This window comes from Mustela erminea, chromosome 9 (assembly GCF_009829155.1).
Source record: "Mustela erminea isolate mMusErm1 chromosome 9, mMusErm1.Pri, whole genome shotgun sequence".
Taxonomy (NCBI): Eukaryota; Metazoa; Chordata; class Mammalia; order Carnivora; family Mustelidae; genus Mustela; species Mustela erminea.
This window is the reverse complement of record NC_045622.1, coordinates 64,027,858-64,046,314: the sequence shown is the minus strand read 5'-3', so window position 1 is coordinate 64,046,314 and position 18,457 is coordinate 64,027,858. Positions and strand designations below refer to the sequence as shown.

General features: G+C 44.2%; 1 protein-coding gene across 3 annotated transcripts in view; it reads left to right on the top strand.

Annotated features, from left to right (window-relative positions):
• Nucleotides 1–18,457, top strand: part of SCUBE2 (signal peptide, CUB domain and EGF like domain containing 2) — a 68,836-nt gene that overhangs the window by 36,827 nt on the left and 13,552 nt on the right. For 2 of the 3 annotated variants that reach the window (XM_032357954.1, XM_032357953.1), the window contains 3 exons: nt 1,382–1,486; nt 3,930–4,085; nt 4,514–4,720. In XM_032357954.1, the coding sequence (XP_032213845.1) occupies nt 1,382–1,486; nt 3,930–4,085; nt 4,514–4,720 (468 nt within the window). The remainder of the gene's footprint in view (nt 1–1,381; nt 1,487–3,929; nt 4,086–4,513; nt 4,721–18,457) is intronic. The other variant, XM_032357955.1, reaches the window with a different exon arrangement.

The following is an 18,457-nucleotide window of genomic DNA, read 5'->3' as shown; positions in this document are numbered from 1 at the left end:
GAGAGAGCCCAAGCAGAGTGAGGGTCAGGGGGAGAAGCAGCTGAGCAGGAAGCCTGATGTGGGACTCAATCCCAGGACTCCAGGATCATGACCTGAACCTAAGGCAGACACTTAACTGACTGAGCCACCCAGGTGCCCCTGATTCTTGCTTGATGTCCATATTACATATATGAGCAGAGCTAGAGACCAGAACCATGATAATAATACTCAAATATATTGATCGAGCAGTTAAAATATACCAGCCACTGTATTACAGGACTGAGCTGATTTAATCCACGCTGCAGTGCTCAGGGAAATGTTACTATCCTTCTCATTAATCAGATGAAGAACCTGAGGTTCAGAGAGGTAGAATAATGTACCCAGAGTGACTCAGATAGGACACAGTGGAGTTGGGCAAACTGATAGTTACTAGTTATTCAGTTCTTTTTTTTTTTTAAAGATTTTATTTATTTATTTGTCAGAGAGAGATTACAAGTAGGCAGAGAGGCAGGCAGAGAGAGAGAGGAGGAAGCAGGGTCCCTGCTGAGCAGAGAGCCCGATACAGGACTCGATCCCAGGACTCTGAGATCATGACCTGAGCCGAAGGCAGCGGCTTAACCCACTGAGCCACCCAGGCACCCCAAGTTTTTCAGTTCTTACTGTGTGCCAGACAGTAGGCTAAGCTATTTTTTTTTTTGCATCATCTTATTTAATCCTCATAGTAATATAGGTACCTTAATGTAAATACCTCAATTTTGTCTGTTTTACAGAGGAGGAAACTGAGACTTAGGGAGTTTTAGTAACTTGCTTAAGTTCTCATCACAAGTCAATAAGCTAGTGTGTGAGTCCTGAGCTTTGGCTCCAGAACTTGACATATAGTTAAGACCGATTGTGGGGGGAGAGCAGAATTTTGCACACAAGGCCCTCAAAGTGGGACCTTTGCTGCCCCCCAGAACCCAGACATCTTAGCCGCATTTGGTGAGTGCCATCCTTGTCTACTCCCTCAAACTTCTCCTCCCCAGGAAAGCCTTCTCCAGGAGAATCTGCCCTCCACCATTTCCCTCAGCAATCGTGTCCAAATTCAAACTAGGGGATTCTGGTCTTCTTTCTCAGGAAGGCACAAAAGTGACCTCATAGTTCATTTCAGTGTTGAGGTTGTTTGGGGCCCTCTCTTTATCATATTTGAGCACTGGATTCATCTCAGGTGGACGAACAAGAGTAACTCTTAGGAGGCTCCTGCCATTCCCAGCCTCAGGGTCATGAGCCAAATCTTTTGTGGGCTCAGGATATGCAGAGTGTGGTGGGACCCAGCCTTGGGATAGCTCACCATTATCCACCCCATCCGGGTCTTTCCATTCCTTTGCCTCTGAAGGTAACATCTCTCACTTGTTTCTTTCTGAAGATGTCGCCACCATCAGGACAAGTGTAACCTTTAAACTAAATGAAGGCAAGTGTAGTTTGAAAAAGGCTGAGCTGTTTCCCGAGGGTCTGCGACCAGCACTACCAGGTATGGAATCAGATAGCTGGTGTAGAGAGCTTGCTTGCATGTTGGGAAAGGGGCCTGTAACATGCCGAGCCCTTCAGGTGGGAACGAACAGTTCAGCATCTCCAGGGACTATCCCCACAGGAGGAAGAGGAGCCTAGCCTAGCACCCCTGTAGAGCTCTGGACTTACACTTTAGGGCTTCCTTTACCAGGCACACTTGGTGAGCCCTGGAGAAACCCAAGGTCACAGCAATCAGTAAGGGCTTTAAGATGATTGGCAGTTTGTGACTGTATTGGGTTAAATTTTTTAGATCTCAGAGTTTGCTTGGAATATAAGCCAAAGAAATGAGAAAGATTTGGTTCAGATAATCTCTGATCAACAAGGATGTGATATCCAGCTTTCCTGCTGGATCCAGGCTTTGGAGGCAGTGACTCCATTGGCTTCAGCAGAACGAACACCATCCAAGTAGAACTGGCCTTGTAGAGGAGAGCAGAACCCAACACTCCTCTCCCCCCAGCTCACATTTCCAGTATTATTTCGTAAAATAATTTTAGAGATTAAAAAAATCATGACTCATGTCTTAGGGCTGCTTCTTTCCCCAGTGTGCCATCACATAAATCATACAAGTAAATATGAGGCTCACTGTAGTCACTTATGACTGCATATTTTAAGAAACTGAGATGAATTTTGGTACCTCCATTTGATGGAATATTATACAGCTATTAATTGTGTGTTTTTAAAGAATGTTTATTGACATAGGAAAATGTTCTTACAATATAATGAGAGTGAGATTTTGTATGTTTAATACACCCAGACTGTGTTAGAAAAAGTGTGAGTAAAAGAAAAAGAAAGGAAGCTGACCATATCATTATAGTAGTTATAGCTCAGTGGGGAGAAGACAGTAAATTTTCATTTTTTTCTTAAGGATTTTCCAAATTCTCCACAGTGAGCATTTACTTTATTTATTTATTTTAATTATCTTATTTTATTTATTTATTCTACAAATATATTTATATATTTATGTTTATTTAATATTGTTTATATTTATCATTATATATTTTATATAATATAAATATATTTATATATTATTAATTAATTTAAAATATTTATTTATTTGAGGGGGAGAGGCAAAGGGAGAGGGAGAGAGACTCTCAAGCAGACACCCCACTGAACATGGAGCCCAGTGTGGGCCTTGATCCTATGACCCTGAGATTATGACCAAAATCAAGAGTCAGCTGCTCAATGAACTGAATCACCCAGGTGCCCCAGAATTGATGCTTTTAGATCACAGGAAAAAAGCATTATTTAAAAATAGTCTTGGTCTTTCATCTCCTTAATGGTATCGTACTATGTTAATTTCTCAGTGTTGATAAATGGACACGATAATGTAAGATGTTAGCATGGTGGGGGGACTTAAAGAGTATATGGGAACTCTCAGTTCTATCTAAGTGACTTTGCTGCAAATCTAAACTTATTTCAAAATAAAAAGTTTGAAAATATAGATTTGGGAAAATTCAAAGAGAAGAAGTTTCAAAGTGTCTGTTTAGTTTGAGGTTTGAAGTTAGCCTTTTGAAAAGGTGAGGGGACTTTTCCGAGAGTAGGGTGAGGTAGGATTAATTTGCCCCCTCCTTCCTTTGGCTCCTGATGACTTATTGCTTTGAACAGCCTTGTAATGTTGAAGAGGAATGTGATACAGATGACACCTCAGTTGAATAAAGAGTTTAAACTAGAGACAGGTCAGTTGTGTGGATGATACACAGAAGTGCTCTTTGGTTTGGATTCACAGTCATTAGTTAAAAGATCCACTGGAAGCGGAGATAGGGGGAGAGACGGCCAGAGTCTGGAATGGGGTTGTGCAGAGCCCTGCCTTATGCAACACTTCCTCCCATCCTAGATGCCTTCATGACACTCTTTGATTTCCTAGATGCCTTCTGCCGTATATGCTCCTGGTTATTCCAAAATGAGACATCACTGTTAATGTGCTTTCCTGCTTCCCTTTGGGTTGGAATTACTCCAAGCTCAGTTTGCCTGAAAGCAGGAGTTGGTTTCCTTTCCACTCTTGTGCTCATTCCCTGTTCAAAGCCTCAGCTCCTGCTTGGTACTTCACAGTCTGGCTCTAAGGAAACCAACCGTGAGAACACAAGCACACCTTAGCAGACCATCAGTTAGGACTGCAAGGCAACCCCACATCCTGTTTTCCACATAGGGGGCTGGTCAGTTGCACACATCCAGCATTCATCCATGAAAATCATTCTTGAGAGCTAAATTGTTAAGTTATATAGGAGGCTCTTCAAAATTAAAATGTCACTGTGCTCCAAGCTGAGGCTTACAGCGTCTTGGCATCTGGAGTTAATCACTTTGTCCCTTGAGAGTTGTTTTAATGAAATGTTTACTGAGCTCTAGCGAATGTTCAACCAAGTGCTTTGCCAGGATCTGGCTTCCGATCATTTTGTTTCTTCATACAGAGAAGCACAGCTCAGTAAAAGAGAGCTTCCGCTATGCAAACCTTACATGCAGCTCCAGCAAGCACGTCCCGGGAGCCCCTGGCCGCCCAAGCACCACTAAGGAAATGTTTATCACTGTTGAGTTTGAACTTGAAACTAACCAAAAGGAGGTGACAGGTTGGTTTGAAAACAGTCTTTGGTGCCAGGCTTCTCCCAGCTTGCTCCTTGTTCCTTTGCCTTTCACTTTTCATCATTCTTTGGCGGTGGGGTGGGGGGGGGAGGCGGGGGCGGGGGAAGTAATGCAACCATTGAAGTATCTCCTGTTTTTTTGTTTTGTTTTTTCTTTTTCACTCCCAAACTAAACTGAATTAGTTTGGAACCTCATGGTATCATCTGTTTCCTAAAAACTCAAAGATTCCATTTTGGTCAACCAATTTCTGTTTGAATCAAATGCTGCCCATTCTGCAAGGTGCCCAGCCCCGGGTCTCCCCCATTCTGTCCTCAGGGAGCTGCGGGTGTTGCTGGTGGGTCCTGCAGTGGGTCTGGACGTCCTCACTGCTTTAGCCTGACCTCCTCGCCCACAGCCATCCCTCTTATTTCCATAGCTTCTTGTGACCTGAGCTGTATCGTCAAACGAACAGAGAAGCGGCTCCGGAAAGCCATCCGTGCACTCCGGAAGGCTGCCAACAGGGAGCAGTTTCACCTCCAGCTCTCAGGCATGGACCTGGAAGAGGCAAAAAAGTCTCCCAGGACACCTGAACACCGAGTGCAGTCCTGTGGAGTGGGTCAGGGCCGCGCAGGAAACCAATGTGGTGAGTGACCGGCTGGCCGGGATATTCTTGCCAATGGAACTGTCTTGAGCTCTGTAAAGACTTGGGGTCACCAAAAGTGTGGCCCATTCTCCCTGTCTGGGCTCACAGCGGAGAACGCTGTGGACACCCACTGTCATTCAGGAACACCATGTTGGGGCCTATTGTGTCTGCTGGACCAGGAGCTCCCTACTGCCTGGCACAGTGTCTGGCTTGTCGTGGGCCCTTAATAAACATTTTCCAAATTAAAGAATGGAAAGGAAGAGGTAGGGTGATGAGAAGAGGGAGTGCTGACCTTAAGGGATCTGAGGGACAGTGGTCTTTAGAGCACTGTGGTCCTGGGCAGGGGCAGGACTATAGGTGTGAGGCACCCATGAGCCTTCTGCATGCCCCACTGTCAGTTCCCATCATTTCCCTCTGGCCCAGCTGCTGGCAGACTTGAACAGTCTCCTGTCCATATTTTTGTGCAGAGGCAAGTCTTGGAGGCCACTTGGCAGCCTTATGCGATCTCTGAGCTTCAGCCCAAGACTACGGTAGTGACAGTACCATATATGGGTGTGTGTGTGTGTGTGCATGCATGTGTGTGTACGCATGTGTGTGTGTGTGTGTGTGTTTCAGAATTATGTTTGAGACGCAGCATTTGAACAATACCAGCTCATAAAGTTCTAGGCAAGGGGAACCTGGGCAAGACATTCTAGGATGGTCAGTCTTGAGACTTGTTTGTTCTGGGCATTTATGGGAGGTTGTAGGCAATCCCTTTATAGTCTCACTTTTTAATAATCCTGGAAATGATTTCTTGAGTTTTCATCTGACACAAGTACAACATTAAGATGGTACCTGCATTGTCCCATTCAACCCAAATGGTCATCTTTCTAGGCTCGTGTTATTAACTCCACTTAACAGATGAAGCGGAGCTCAGGGGGCTACAGGTTCTTTTGCTCTAGATCACACTGACGATCTGACTCCAAAGCCTGGGCTCTGGACCCAAGTAAGGTGCGTTTGGATAACCAGCCCCCTCCAGAATAAATTGATGTCCTTTCTCAAGCGTCATTAGAAGGCCCTAGAAGTGAGGCTTGAGCTAAGGAGTAATAAGCCTGTGTTTCTGAAGAAGCAAAGCTGAGCCCAAGGCACTCATTCAGGAGACTTGTCAGTAATAATCCCTTAGCCCAAATCTGTTGCTTTGCCAAACTGTAGTAAAAATCAAGTGTAAAATCAAGTGTAATTGTCCACCAGGGGCTGGTTCTCAAATAGTCTTGACTTTTATTCTAGCTGACTCTCTTTAAAAGAAAAAGAAAGAAAGAAAGAAAGAAAGAAAGAAAGAAAGAAAGAAAGAAAGAAAGAAAGAAACAACCCAGCTGGTTGGTTTGTTCTCGTTTAAAATTCTAAGAGTTCCAGTTTCCATACCAAAGCGGTGATGAGAGTTGGCTGTTGCTAACCTACTTTTCAGGGTGAGTTGCAGAAAGCTATCTGGAACAGGCAGGTCAGTCTTCCCACGGGCCCCTCGGAGCTAACCTGGAGCCCCTTCTGCATTTGCAGTCCTGTTAGCGAGAGGCCTTGCAGCCTTGCCAGGGAGCCTCCGTGGCCAGTTAAGAAATCAGGCAAAACTAGAGTATTGCCAATACTACCATGACTGTGCTCCTGGGAAAAAGTCCCAGGAATGAGGATCAGGAGTTACTTCACAGAGGCCTCATGACCATGACAGCTTGTGAAAAGATGCTGTGGCTGTTGTGTGTGTAAATGTGTCCTGAGATGCTTGTCATGCTAAGTTAACGTGGATTGTTGCTGAGAGGCAATGCGTCTTGTCTCAAGAGCTCCCTCTAGCAATGGATGACTTTTGTAGCCCCATGGAACCAGATGGCGTTCACCCTGTCTGATTGCAGTGTTGAAGATTCTACCATGTAGGGAAAACAGCACAAAGAATTACCAGTGAAATTTCTTCCTCCTGCTGAAGGGAGGAGGCGTGTATAAGGAGGGGTTGCATATGTTAATTAAAAAGATGCGGTTACTGGGTGATGGGTATTAAAGGGGGCATGTGTGGTGATAAACACTGGGTGTTATACCCAACTAACCATTGAACACTACATCAAAAACTAATGATGTACTATTTGTTGTATAATTGAATTTCAATTAAGAAAAAAGAAGAAAGTTGCATTCTACACAGGATAAAAGAAAGACAAGGGCTAGGGAGTGAGTAAGTGTGCAGGGGCAGGGAGTGTATCTAACATTCTTTATATTCCTGGAGTATTGACTGGTCTTAGAACCTCATAAAGACCAAGTTTACTGGTATTTTCTGAACTCTGGATGGTACATACAATGGAGCTATGCCTAGGGTAGCTCTTTTTGAAAACTATTTTCGGGGTGCCTGGGTGGCTCAGTGGGTTAAGCCTCTGCCTTCAGCTCGGGTCATGATCTCAGGGTCCTGGGATCGAGCCCCACGTCTGGCTCTCTGCTCAGTGGTGAGCCTGCTTCCCCCTCTCTCTGTCTGCCTCTCTGCCTACTTGTGATCTCTCTCTCTCTCTCTGTCAAATAAATAAATAAAATCGTAAAAAAAAAAAGAAAATTATTTTCAGCGTCGGCCAAAAGGATCCCCCCAAAGCATTTGAAGTCACTGGAAGGGCAGATGGAATGGTTACATTTTTCCTTTGAAGTATTTTTTACTTCATTTCCAGTTACCAAAATAGTGTATGTTCCAAGTGATACAGAAACGTATACAGTGAGGGTAAAATTTCTCCTAATCCTATTCTTTGGTAAGAATCACTGTCAGTGGGTTCGATGTATTTTTTTTTCCATCTGTTTTCATGCACATGTAAAAATGAGATTTTATTTATTTATTCAGTAAATATTTATTGAGCACCTACTGTGTGCCAGGTACTATTCTAGGTGCTGGGAATGCAGTAATTAAACAAAAAGGTAAAAATCTTAGGAAGAGGGAGCCAGGTTACAAACCAGTAAAAAAGGAACTATATTGTGGAGCAGATGGCAGTAAGGGCATATGAGGGGTAAACGGGGAAGGGGACTAGAAAGTAGCAGGGCAGGGAGAGGGCTGAGGAGGAATATATCCCCCCCAAACGTAGACTATGGTCAGGGACTGTGGTTGTTGCAGAGTCACTCGGAACCAGATGTGAGAGATGGAAGGAAGCAAGCTATGGGGGTATCTGGGGTAAGAGTCCAGGTGAAGGACACAGCAAGTACCAAAAGCTCTGAGGCAAGGGAAAGAAGGCGAGAAAGGTAGCTGAGGGAGAGAGGGGAAGGGAGAAGGTCAGAGCAGTCGCCAGGGGCCAGATGGTGAGGGAATGGGGAGCCGGGTGAGGCCTCTGACTCTGAATCTGAGTGAGAAACAAAGCCGGTGAAGAGTTTTGAGCAGAACAGTAACAGGGTTTCTGACTTACATCTTCAAAGAATAACTTCGGCAGCTATCAGCTTACCTATGAAGAAACCATATTTTAAAAACATGTCTCAATATATGGGGCACCTGGGTGGCCCAGCCAGTTAAGCATCTGACCCTTGATTTCAGCTAAGGTCATGATTTCAGGGTTGTGAGATCGAGCCCCGCATTGGGCTCCACACTGGGCCTGGAGCTGCTCCGGATTCATTCTCTGTCTCTCTATCTCTTTCTCTCTCTCTCTCTCTTTCTCTGCCCCTCCCCCCACCTTAAAAATATATATCAATACAATTTGAATAGTTCTGGGTTGTGTCTAATGATAGAGTGGATCATGAGCATTCTTCTAATAGAGGAATTACTTTATTCCTTTTGAAGCTTCCTAGTCCGTATTTGTTCTAAGATGCTGGTATTTATTAATGACACCCCCGTGGTGAACATTTAATTAAGTTATTCCTAATTTTTAAACTACAAACAATGCTTCAGTGAAGATTTTTTGTGTGTGTGCATGTGGCCAACATGTCTGAAATGTCATAGAAGTCCACTTATTGGGTCAAAGACATGTAGACTTAAAACTTTGCTGCCAAATTATCCTGCAAAAAGACCATTCCTCTATAGACTCCCTCCAACCTTGTAGCTGAGAACTCATTGTCCCACATTATTGCTAAGATGGGTGGCTTGCCATAGATTTTTTTTTTTAGATTTTATTTATTTATTTGACAGACAGAGAGAGATCACATGTAGGCAGAGAGGCAGGCAGAGAGAGAGAGAGAGAAAGAGGAGGAAGCAGGCTCCCTGCAGAGCAGAGAGCCCGATGTGGGGTTCGATCCTAGGACCCTGGGACCATGACCCAAGCTGAAGACAGAGGCTTTAACCCACTGAGCCAGCCAGGTGCCCTGTCATTGATATTTTTAATTTTTGCAAATCTAATAAGCAAAAATGATAGTCAAATGTTAACTTGTTTTTCTTAGATTATTTAGTAAAACTGAGTATGCTGTCATATGTCTGTGGCCATTTGGTTTTCTCATTCTGAGAGTATCCACATTCTCTGCCTATTTTTCCACTGAATTGTTTTTCCAGTATCACTTAAAAATTAATTTTAAAGTCCCAAGTCTTGTCAAAGAACATAATCACTTCTGACCAATTAAACTCTTTTTATAATCATTTTGCATAGAAAGGTCTCATTCATTTAGTATTTAAGGACTTTGGGGATAGCCTGCTACAGGTGACCTTTGTATCATCTGTGTTCAATTCTAGCAAGATGGAAAAAAATTAGTGATTATATTCTCTGAGGAACAAATTCCTTAATGTCCATAGTAATTCCTAAAGTCCTTTATATCTAAAGAAAAATTAATGATGACATGGATTTCTATTTTTCTTTCATAGCTATATCCCTTCATAAAGGGTGAATTATTTAAGGTCTGTACTTGCCTAAATATGTATTTTTATATTTGATTATTCTTAAAACTTGCTAAAATTTTTAGAAGACACAGCCAGGCAGCTGGCAAACCAGGAAAGCATTTTGTGCCTGGGCTCTTGAGAGAGACTGGGAGGGTTTAATTCAACTCTCAAGAGCAGTAGCTTCCATATGCAGCAGTTGAGGAAAATTAATTCCACCAGTATATATTCAGATACCACTCTGGGCTACTCTGATCTTGGGATGAAACAGTGAGAACATAAAGGGTGGGGAGCCGGCCTGTATGACATTCACATTCTTACAGGACATGGACAATTAAAAAGTAAAGAAAAAGGTAGTTTCAGAAGTTGTAAGTATTATGAAGATAAAAGTACAGAAAAGGACAGAGTGGAGGAGGGATTACTTCCCACAGGTGTTCAGCAAGGCTTTCAGAGCAGGTGACATTTGATCTCACTGAGAAGGAACTAGCCTTGTAAAGCTCTGATGGGGGCAGAGGGTATTCTGACTGAGGAGGGATCAGCAGGTGCAAATGGCCTGAGGCAGGAATGAGCCAGGCATTTTCTATTTAATTTTTTCAGAATTGAGAAATTATTTGCAATCGAACAGGCAGAAATTTTCTTTTCTGTTTAAGTCATGGAAGATATAAAGTCTGTATTAGCAATATAAACCAATATTAGACCAATACTTACCACACAAATGGGGTAGGAAATTCTTTTGATTAAAAGAATTTAGGGGATACCTGGGTAGTTCAGTCAGTTAAGTGTCCGACTCTTGATTTCAGCACAGGTCATGATCTCAAGGTTGTGAGATTGAGCCCTGTGTGGGACTCTGTGGTTATGGAGCCTGTGTTAAGATTCTCTCTAACCTCTCCCTCTGCCCCTCCCCACCCCATTCACTCTCTTCCTTTCTCTCTCTCTTTCTTTTTTTTTTAAATTAATTATTTTTATTAACATATAATGTGTTATTTGTCCCAGAGGTACAGGTTTGTGAATCATCAGGCTTACACATTTCATAGCACTCACTACCTTTCTCTCTTTCTAACCCCTCCCAAAAACCCACAAAAAAACAAAATATAATTTAGTAAAATGTTGACATTTATTGAGCACTTACAGTGTGTTTAGCACTGTGCTAAGCACTTTACATATATTATCTCATTTGATCCTCATTGTAAGTCTATTTTGCATCATGCCTTTTTTTAATAAATAAGGAAACTAAGGCATAGGGAGGTAAGGCGTTTTCCCAGGGTCACCCAGCAAGTAAGAGGCAGTGCCGGGGTTTCCACTCCAGATCTGTCTCAAGAGCCTGTGTTCCTAACTCTCTCAATGGGAATGCTTTCTCTTCTGGGTACAGCCTATGCCATGTGAGTATCTAACTCCAATAGCACTTGTATGGAGAACCCTCCATGGGCCAGATCCGTGGTGGGTGCTGAGGAGACCTTTATAAATAAGACAACATCCCTCTCGGGGTGCCTGGGTGGCTCAGTGGGTTAAAGCCTCTGCCTTCGGCTCAGGTCATGATCCCAGGTCCCGGGGTCAAGCCCCACATCAGGCTCTCTGCACAGCAGGGAGCCTGCTTCCTCCTCTCTCTGCCTGTTTCTCTGCCTACTTGTGATCTCCATCTGTCAAATAAATAAATAAAAATAATAATAATATAAAAAGGACAACATCCCTCTCAAGTCACACTTGGTCCTCCCAGGGAAGGGTTAGAGAAGTCTTCCCCAGAGAGAAGGAGACTAAACTGAGTTTTGAGGGATACACAGGTGGCGCGTCCATGGAGAGGAGTATTCAGGCAGAGGAGTAGCCTTGGGGAATGTGACTGAGCAAGGTGGACCCAGGAGGTGATTGATACCTCAGTACCACTAAACCTTGAGCCCAAGGGGGGATGTGGTGGGCGGCTTGGTTTCTAGGAGAAGCACAGCAGGTCATGAGAGACCTTGTGTATGCTGCTAAGGAGTCTTGGCTTCATATCTAGGTGACAAGGTGCCATGAGAGGGTTGAATCAGGGAATGGGTCAGGTTGTATTTGAATTCTAGCAAAATTTCATTTACTGGATTGAGAGTTAGGACCAGAGGCAGAAAACCTAGCTTGGAAGGTTCTGAATGCTTTGCATGAGAGATGTTGAGAACATGATGGCACGAGACGTGGTCTAGAATAGAGATGGACTAGATGGACTAGAAAAGAAGCAATAGATTCTAGAAATATTTAGGAGGAAATGCGAGTAGCATTTGGTGATAAATTAGATTGGGGACTTAGAAGAGGAAAGAGCTGGGCTGAGCTCAGAGTTTTCTGATTTTGCCTCTGATCCATTCCTTGCTTCCCACGTGTCCCTCCTCTCACCCGGCCCTGTTTCATATGCAGGAGGCGTGGAGAGAAAGCCTGTGGGTTGGTTGAATGGTTGGATGAATGTGATCACTGGAGAAGAAATAATCAGAAAAGATTTATAGGAAAAGCAGGAAAAAATAGGCTCTTGAGAGAAAGCCCAAGGAAGAAAAAAAATTCAGATGCAGAAAAGGAGACTGAAGACTGAGGTCGGAATCAAAGACACCAAGAGGAGTGCCGGGAGCCAAGTCAAGGAGACTCTGGAGTCAGGGAGGGAAGCAGTCAGAGAAGCACTTCAGGAAGGGGAGTCTGACGGTAGGCTGGGACAGGGCTGAGGCAAGGAGGAACACAGTCAAGGGAAGTCGTTGGAAGGTTATGGGAGGAATCTAGAGATGGCAAGGATCAAAGCACTCTGGTGCCACAGGGATGGAGATTAGCCGATGGACCAAGGGAACACAGCTGCAGCATGCTGCAGCTGACTGACTGATGGAGCAGGGAGGAACGGTCTGGAATAATAACTACGGGCTGGATTGCAAAGGTTGGAGGCTTGGTGACCGGGGGAGCAGAGATGCTGTTTGCCAGAGGGGTAGAAATAACTGGGCAATGAAGGGAAGGGAAGCAGCCCCCTTGAGCACGTTGAGTTTAAGTTGCAACAAGACTTCCAGACCGTGATGTCCACGGGCTTCTGGGAATCTAGGGAAATGACTTTATCACGTGCAGACCAAACCTCCTGTCCTGCATCTGTCCACACATACTCCACCCTGCTTCCTCTTAAAATGGATGAACAGCCCATGTTCCGACCAAGGCCAGCTCTTCTACTTGGTCTCTGGAGCCCATCTGCTTTCCTCTTCTCAAGAACATCGCTCCCGTTGCTGTCCCCACTGACCCCTCAGCTCAGCATTTTTCCTCCCTCCTGGGTCATTGCCAACAGCACACCAACCTATCTCCTGTCTTAACAACCAGACAGACCCTCCTTTGACTTCATGCTTCTCTCCAGATACTGCCTCATTTCTCTGACCCCCTGTAGAGCAAAATTGCTTAAAAGAGTGTCTAAACTCGCTGTGTTTGCTTCCTCCCCTCCCATTCTCTCCTCCGCTCTAGCCAGTCTGGAGTTTGTGTTCCCAGCATCTCGGGAAACTGTTTTTCCCGAGGTTTCTAACTGCCTTTATGTTACCAAACTCAGTTGCTGACTCTCATTCAAGTATTGGGGATACCCTCTCCTCCTCCCAGAAATACCCTCTTCTCCCGGGGTTCAGACAGCACACTCTTCTGGTTCTCCTTTTGCCTCCTGAGCTGCTCCCTTTTTATTTCCTATGTTGGTTCTCCCCTCATTTTTGATCTCTCAGCACTGGGTATCCCTGGGCTCAGTCCTTCACGCTGTCCTACCTGACCTCATTCACTGCCACCACCATGCGCTGGCACACACACACTGAAAATAAATTTTTTTTTTAAAGATTTTATTTATTTGACGGAGATCACAAGTAGGCAGAGGCAGGCGGCGGGGAGGGGGGAATCAGGCTCCCTGCTGAGCAGAGAGTCTGGTGCCAGGCTTGATCCCAGGACCCCAGGATCATGACCCGAGCCGAAGGCAGAGGCTTTAACCCACTGAGCCACCCAGGCACCCCAAAGTAAAATATTTTTGAATTTATGAGTGTTTACTTATTTAAAAACTACATACTGCTCTATTGGATAATGTATTACGTACATGATTTTAAAAGGAGATACAGATTAAACAAAAAATTTAAAATAACTGGCTCGCATCTTTAGGTACCACATTTATAGTCTGGCAAGGTCCATTGCTAGCAGTAGAGGTTGTAAATCCATCTTTCTTTTTTTTTTAATAATTTTTTTAAAAAGATTTTATTTATTTAACAGACAGAGATCACAAGTAGCTGGAGAGGCAGACAGAGAGAGAGAGGAGGAAGCAGGCTCCCTGCTGAGCAGAGAGCCCAATGCAGGGCTTGATCCCAGGACCCTGGGATCATGACCTGAGCCGAAGGCAGAGGCTTTAACCCACTGAGCCACCCAGGTGCCCCTAAATCCATCTTTCAAATAACCTTTTTGTTCATTGCTGGTGTTTTGTCTCAGCTCTTGTCAGATCTGATTTCTGTTTCTGTGTTGTGATATTTGACAAAGAACTCATCCTGGAGTAAAAGTTGCATTTGCCCGGCACTTCCCTGCCCCTCACCTGGGCTTGCATTGTTGGTTGTACCTTCAGGCCAGGGTTTTTGCAGGATTTTCTCAAGTTGCTGGTTATTTTGTACCAGTTAGTTTGGTTGAAGGTGGATAATACAATCCGGAGACCTGTTCAACCAGGCAAATTACAATTCTCCATACATTGAAAAGAAGCCAAGCAGTCAGGACCTTCCCACCTCCAGAGCTGGGGAATGCCCATCCTTCTTTCCTTGGAGATCTTGTATCTTCATGTGTATCTATGCCTCACGAGATGTGGACTGACGGAGGGACCTGTCTGACACCATACACTGAACCAGTGAACCTTTCCTTTTTTCTTATTTTTAGGTAAAAATAACTAGGCATAGCATGAAAAGGCTTTGCCCACACCCAGGGGATCATTTCATAAACCCCCGAGGTGTAGTATTCGACCTTGGAGACCCCTGGTAAAACCAATGCCTTCTCAGTATCAGCACTCGCCTGGCCAACAGGCATCTTCAACTCCGCGTGTTCTAAACAAAACATTTTATCCTCTTCCCTCCCTTTCAAGTAAGACCTGCTTCTCCCTCATCTCAGTAAACAGCACCTCGATTTATCTCGTTGCTCAAATGAAAAATCTTCACATTCTTCTCGATCTCTTTCATTCTGTCACCCTCCTCACCCAGTCCATTAGCAAATTGTCATATCTGCCTTCAGATTATATTCTGACTCTAGGTAGTTTTGTCTTCCTCCATCATGACGACTCTTATGCCAAACCACCAACTTCCTGGGCCCAGTCTGTTGTGACAGGCTCTGAGTTGTTTCCTACCCTTGCCTGACTCCCTGTGTTCTCCGCACAGCAGCCAGACGTTCTGTTGGAAACATAAGTCAGACCAGGCCATTCCTCTACGTAAAACCTCCAACACGCTTTGAGTAAGGTCTACGTTCCTTACCAGGACCTTCAAGAACCTACATCGTCTGGCCCTTGCTTGCTTTTTCGTATTCCTCTCCTATCATCCTGGCCCTTCCACTCTGTTCTTCCTACACTGGCATTTTTTGCTATTAAGCAAATACCATTGCAGGATCATTTCGCTCCTTTCAGTCTGATCTCTGCTCAGAGAGGAAAGCCTGGCCACTCTTCTGAGACCACAAACACATGGACTTCACCCCCACCACCCTGCCGTCCCTTCTTTACCTTGTTTTGCTTTTCTTCATCATACTTACCTCTCAGTAGCATTCTACTCTGTATTTGTGTCCATATCCTCCACTAGAATGAGAATCCCTTTAGGGCAGGGCCGTGTCTGACTTCTGTGTGGTAGCTCCAGCTACATTCAGAACAGTACTCTGCACATAATCAGTGCTAAGTATTAAATGGAATTAATGGATTTTCATAGGGACAACAGGTGAAATCTCAAGGATAACTACCCACATTAAGAGAAAAGAGGGCAAGGGCACATGTCTGGGGAAATACTCAAATTGAGGGCAGAAGGGTTACTCGCAAGGAAGTGACATCTCGGCCCCCATTAACTAGATATGATGAGAACATGGCAGGCCCTAGGAACCCAGCCAGGAAGGCGGCAGGCTGGACTCAGCTCTCTGCCCCAACTCTAGCAAACCTGAACACACACCCAAAACCTGGACAGGTAGGATGGCTCAGCCTCTGAGCCAAGGGGCTGCTCTCCCCTGTTACCCTGAAACACTCATTTAAGAGGGTTTTGAACCAGGATCCCAAGGCTACTCTGTGGTCCTAGCCTCTGAGCTCTGACAAAGCAGCGGTTCCAGAGCACCCTGGGAATCCACGTGGGCTGCTTGTGGCTTTCCTTCAGAAGTCAAGGCATGACTCTTAAGAAAACAGTCAGATGCTAGAGAGTGACCTCTTTTATTAGGTTCACCATCTTCGCCACAGAGAGACCATAGTGTTTGTCCATAGCCTGAAATACTCAAAGGCCATGGTGTTGAAAAGAGGGTGAGCCTTCAGGTCTCTTTGTCAACATTAATCCTGGTCCCTGCCAGTCTCTCCCTTTTGCATCAGAAAAGTTTTCTTGTATTTTTTTTTTTTTTTTTTTTTTAAGAGAGGGAGAAAACAGCTGTGTGGGATTCGAGAATGGGATTTTAATGGTCGCTGAAGACACACAAAAGCTTTGCTGTGATCCTGAAGTGTTTAGGGGCAATTGACTCCTTTGTTTAGGGCAGCAAAACAAGCTGCTGCTCAAGGAGAAAAGAGAACCAACTGGAACGCGTGATTGAGGTCTCTTCAGGCCAGATCTTCAGCACATTTGCAAAAAGCAGCTTTCAGGCATCTCTCAGAGTTCCTCTTTGCTGTTTAGCTCATCTTTACCTTGCGAAAGAAATTAAGTTGGAAGGTGCTTGGCAGGAATGATTTCCGTAGGTCTTTCTGGAATGAAAATGGAAACCGTGAACAGCAATGTGAGTTTGTTTCTGTGAAGCGAGACTTTCATGGGGAGAAAAAAGAGCAGGTGCCCTCCCTTCTGCAGGCTGGCCCGAGGGGGCATTTCTCAGCTCTTTGCTCAGCTGGAAAATTGCAACAGATATGGGACATTGTGAGGCTTCTCAAAATGTAACCTCGAAATGTCTTTGCGGGGTATAAATACTTCTAATGAAGCTAGCAGATGCCCGGAGCAGTGGGAGCCCATCCAGTTACGCTTTCCAGGGAGAACCAGAGCCATGCTGGCACACCCGTGGAGAGGACCCATGTTCCGCCAGAGGAACTACGATCATGCGATCTGACTCCAGGTTAGGGTTAGTGAGGCTTGACATCATCGCCATCATCTGGCGTTTTCCCGTTAGCCAATAGAATGTTACAGAAATAGCATTGGCTTGGCTAGAGGAGATCTGGATAGCCTCGGTTTTATTTACTTTCTGCCAGCCTTCAGGACACTTGACCCCATAGAGCCATGAGGGAGTTATCCTCTTCCTCCTGGACTGTGGGCCCTTGGAGAGCCAAGTGGGACATGGGATAAGAAGTCATGAATTCCTAGTATATAATTCAGCCCAACTTTTCATGGGAGATGAGCTGAAACGGAGTCATCAGGGAAACCACTATCCAGGGAGACTGCATTTAGAGACCAGGTCTGAAATTATAGGCTCTGTCCGCCACAGGTCTGTGCATCAGACTTGTTACAGTGTTGTTTGGTGAGATAGCAAGAGCTTCGTTCACTTCTAATTTTTTTAATATGATAAATAAAAATGATGCATGAATATTATGACAGAAATCCAAACATCATAAAAAGGCATTAAAATGTTAGATTTTAGAGTAGACTTTATTGGTTGATTGCATTTAGCTGTAGGCCTAATATTTGAAATGTGATGTATTTTAGCTTATGATTTTGAAAAGTCTTGTTTTGAGCTTTTTTTTTTTTTTTTTTTAAGATTATGAAGTGAATAATGAAAAGACATTTGTAGGGGCACCTGGGTGGCTCAGTGGGTTAAGGCCTCTGCCTTCGGCTTGGGTCATGACCCCAGGGTCCTGGGATCAAGCCCTGCATCAGGCTCTCTGCTCTGCAGGAAGCCTGCTTCCTCCTCTCTCTCTCTGCCTGCCTTTCTGCATACTTGTGATCTCTGTCTGTCAAATAAACAAGTAAAATCTTAAAAAAAAAAAAAAAAAGAAGAAGAAGAAGAAGAAAAGACATTTGTAAGAATGGTAATAGAGAACTTGGCCATGTTTAACCCTAAAAGTGTGTATGCAGATTGCCTTCGTCAGATAGTGTGAACACATGTATCGCCCTCACAGAGACTGAAGAGATGTAATAGCTAATTTTATCATGTGATATTTTGTTTTCTGTTTCTCAGCAGTTTCAGTTAAAAAGAGACTGTGTTTATTCCAGTCAGACTCCCCTAAGGCCACAGAGAGAATCCTTGGCAAAGTCCTGAATTATGATTCAGTCCACACTTTCGCTGAAGACCTCTCTCCCCCTTAAATTCAAAGCTCTTCATCTCACTGTAGGTGTATTTCATAGACTAGCTGTGGGACCTTGGCCAAATTATTTAACATCCTTAAATATCTGTTTCTGTAAAATGGAGTTAATAACAGCACCTAACTCCTCAGGGTTGTTAGGTCCTTAGGGTTGTTTTTAGGGATGATTGAGATCACATATGTAAAGCTTTTGGTGTGGTGAACAGGAGATTGTAAGTGCTCAGTAAATGTTAGCCATTAAAAAGGCTCTTTTGATGGTTATGTTGATGTCTGAATATGATACTAGAGAACCCACTTAAACATATTCCTTTATATTCATATTCTAAAACAAGGTATGAATCTACATTTAACTAACAGTACCAGAAATATAGACAGAAACACAGTTTATTAATTTCCTTATAGTTTATTCTTTTGGGAGACATTAACCATGGTTTACTCTTCATAACATATTAACTTATTATAAACATGAAGCACATTGTGTTGGGGAGCTTATTGGTAAGTCTCTCGAGATCACCCTCCCCATAGCCACCAGAAAGTGAGC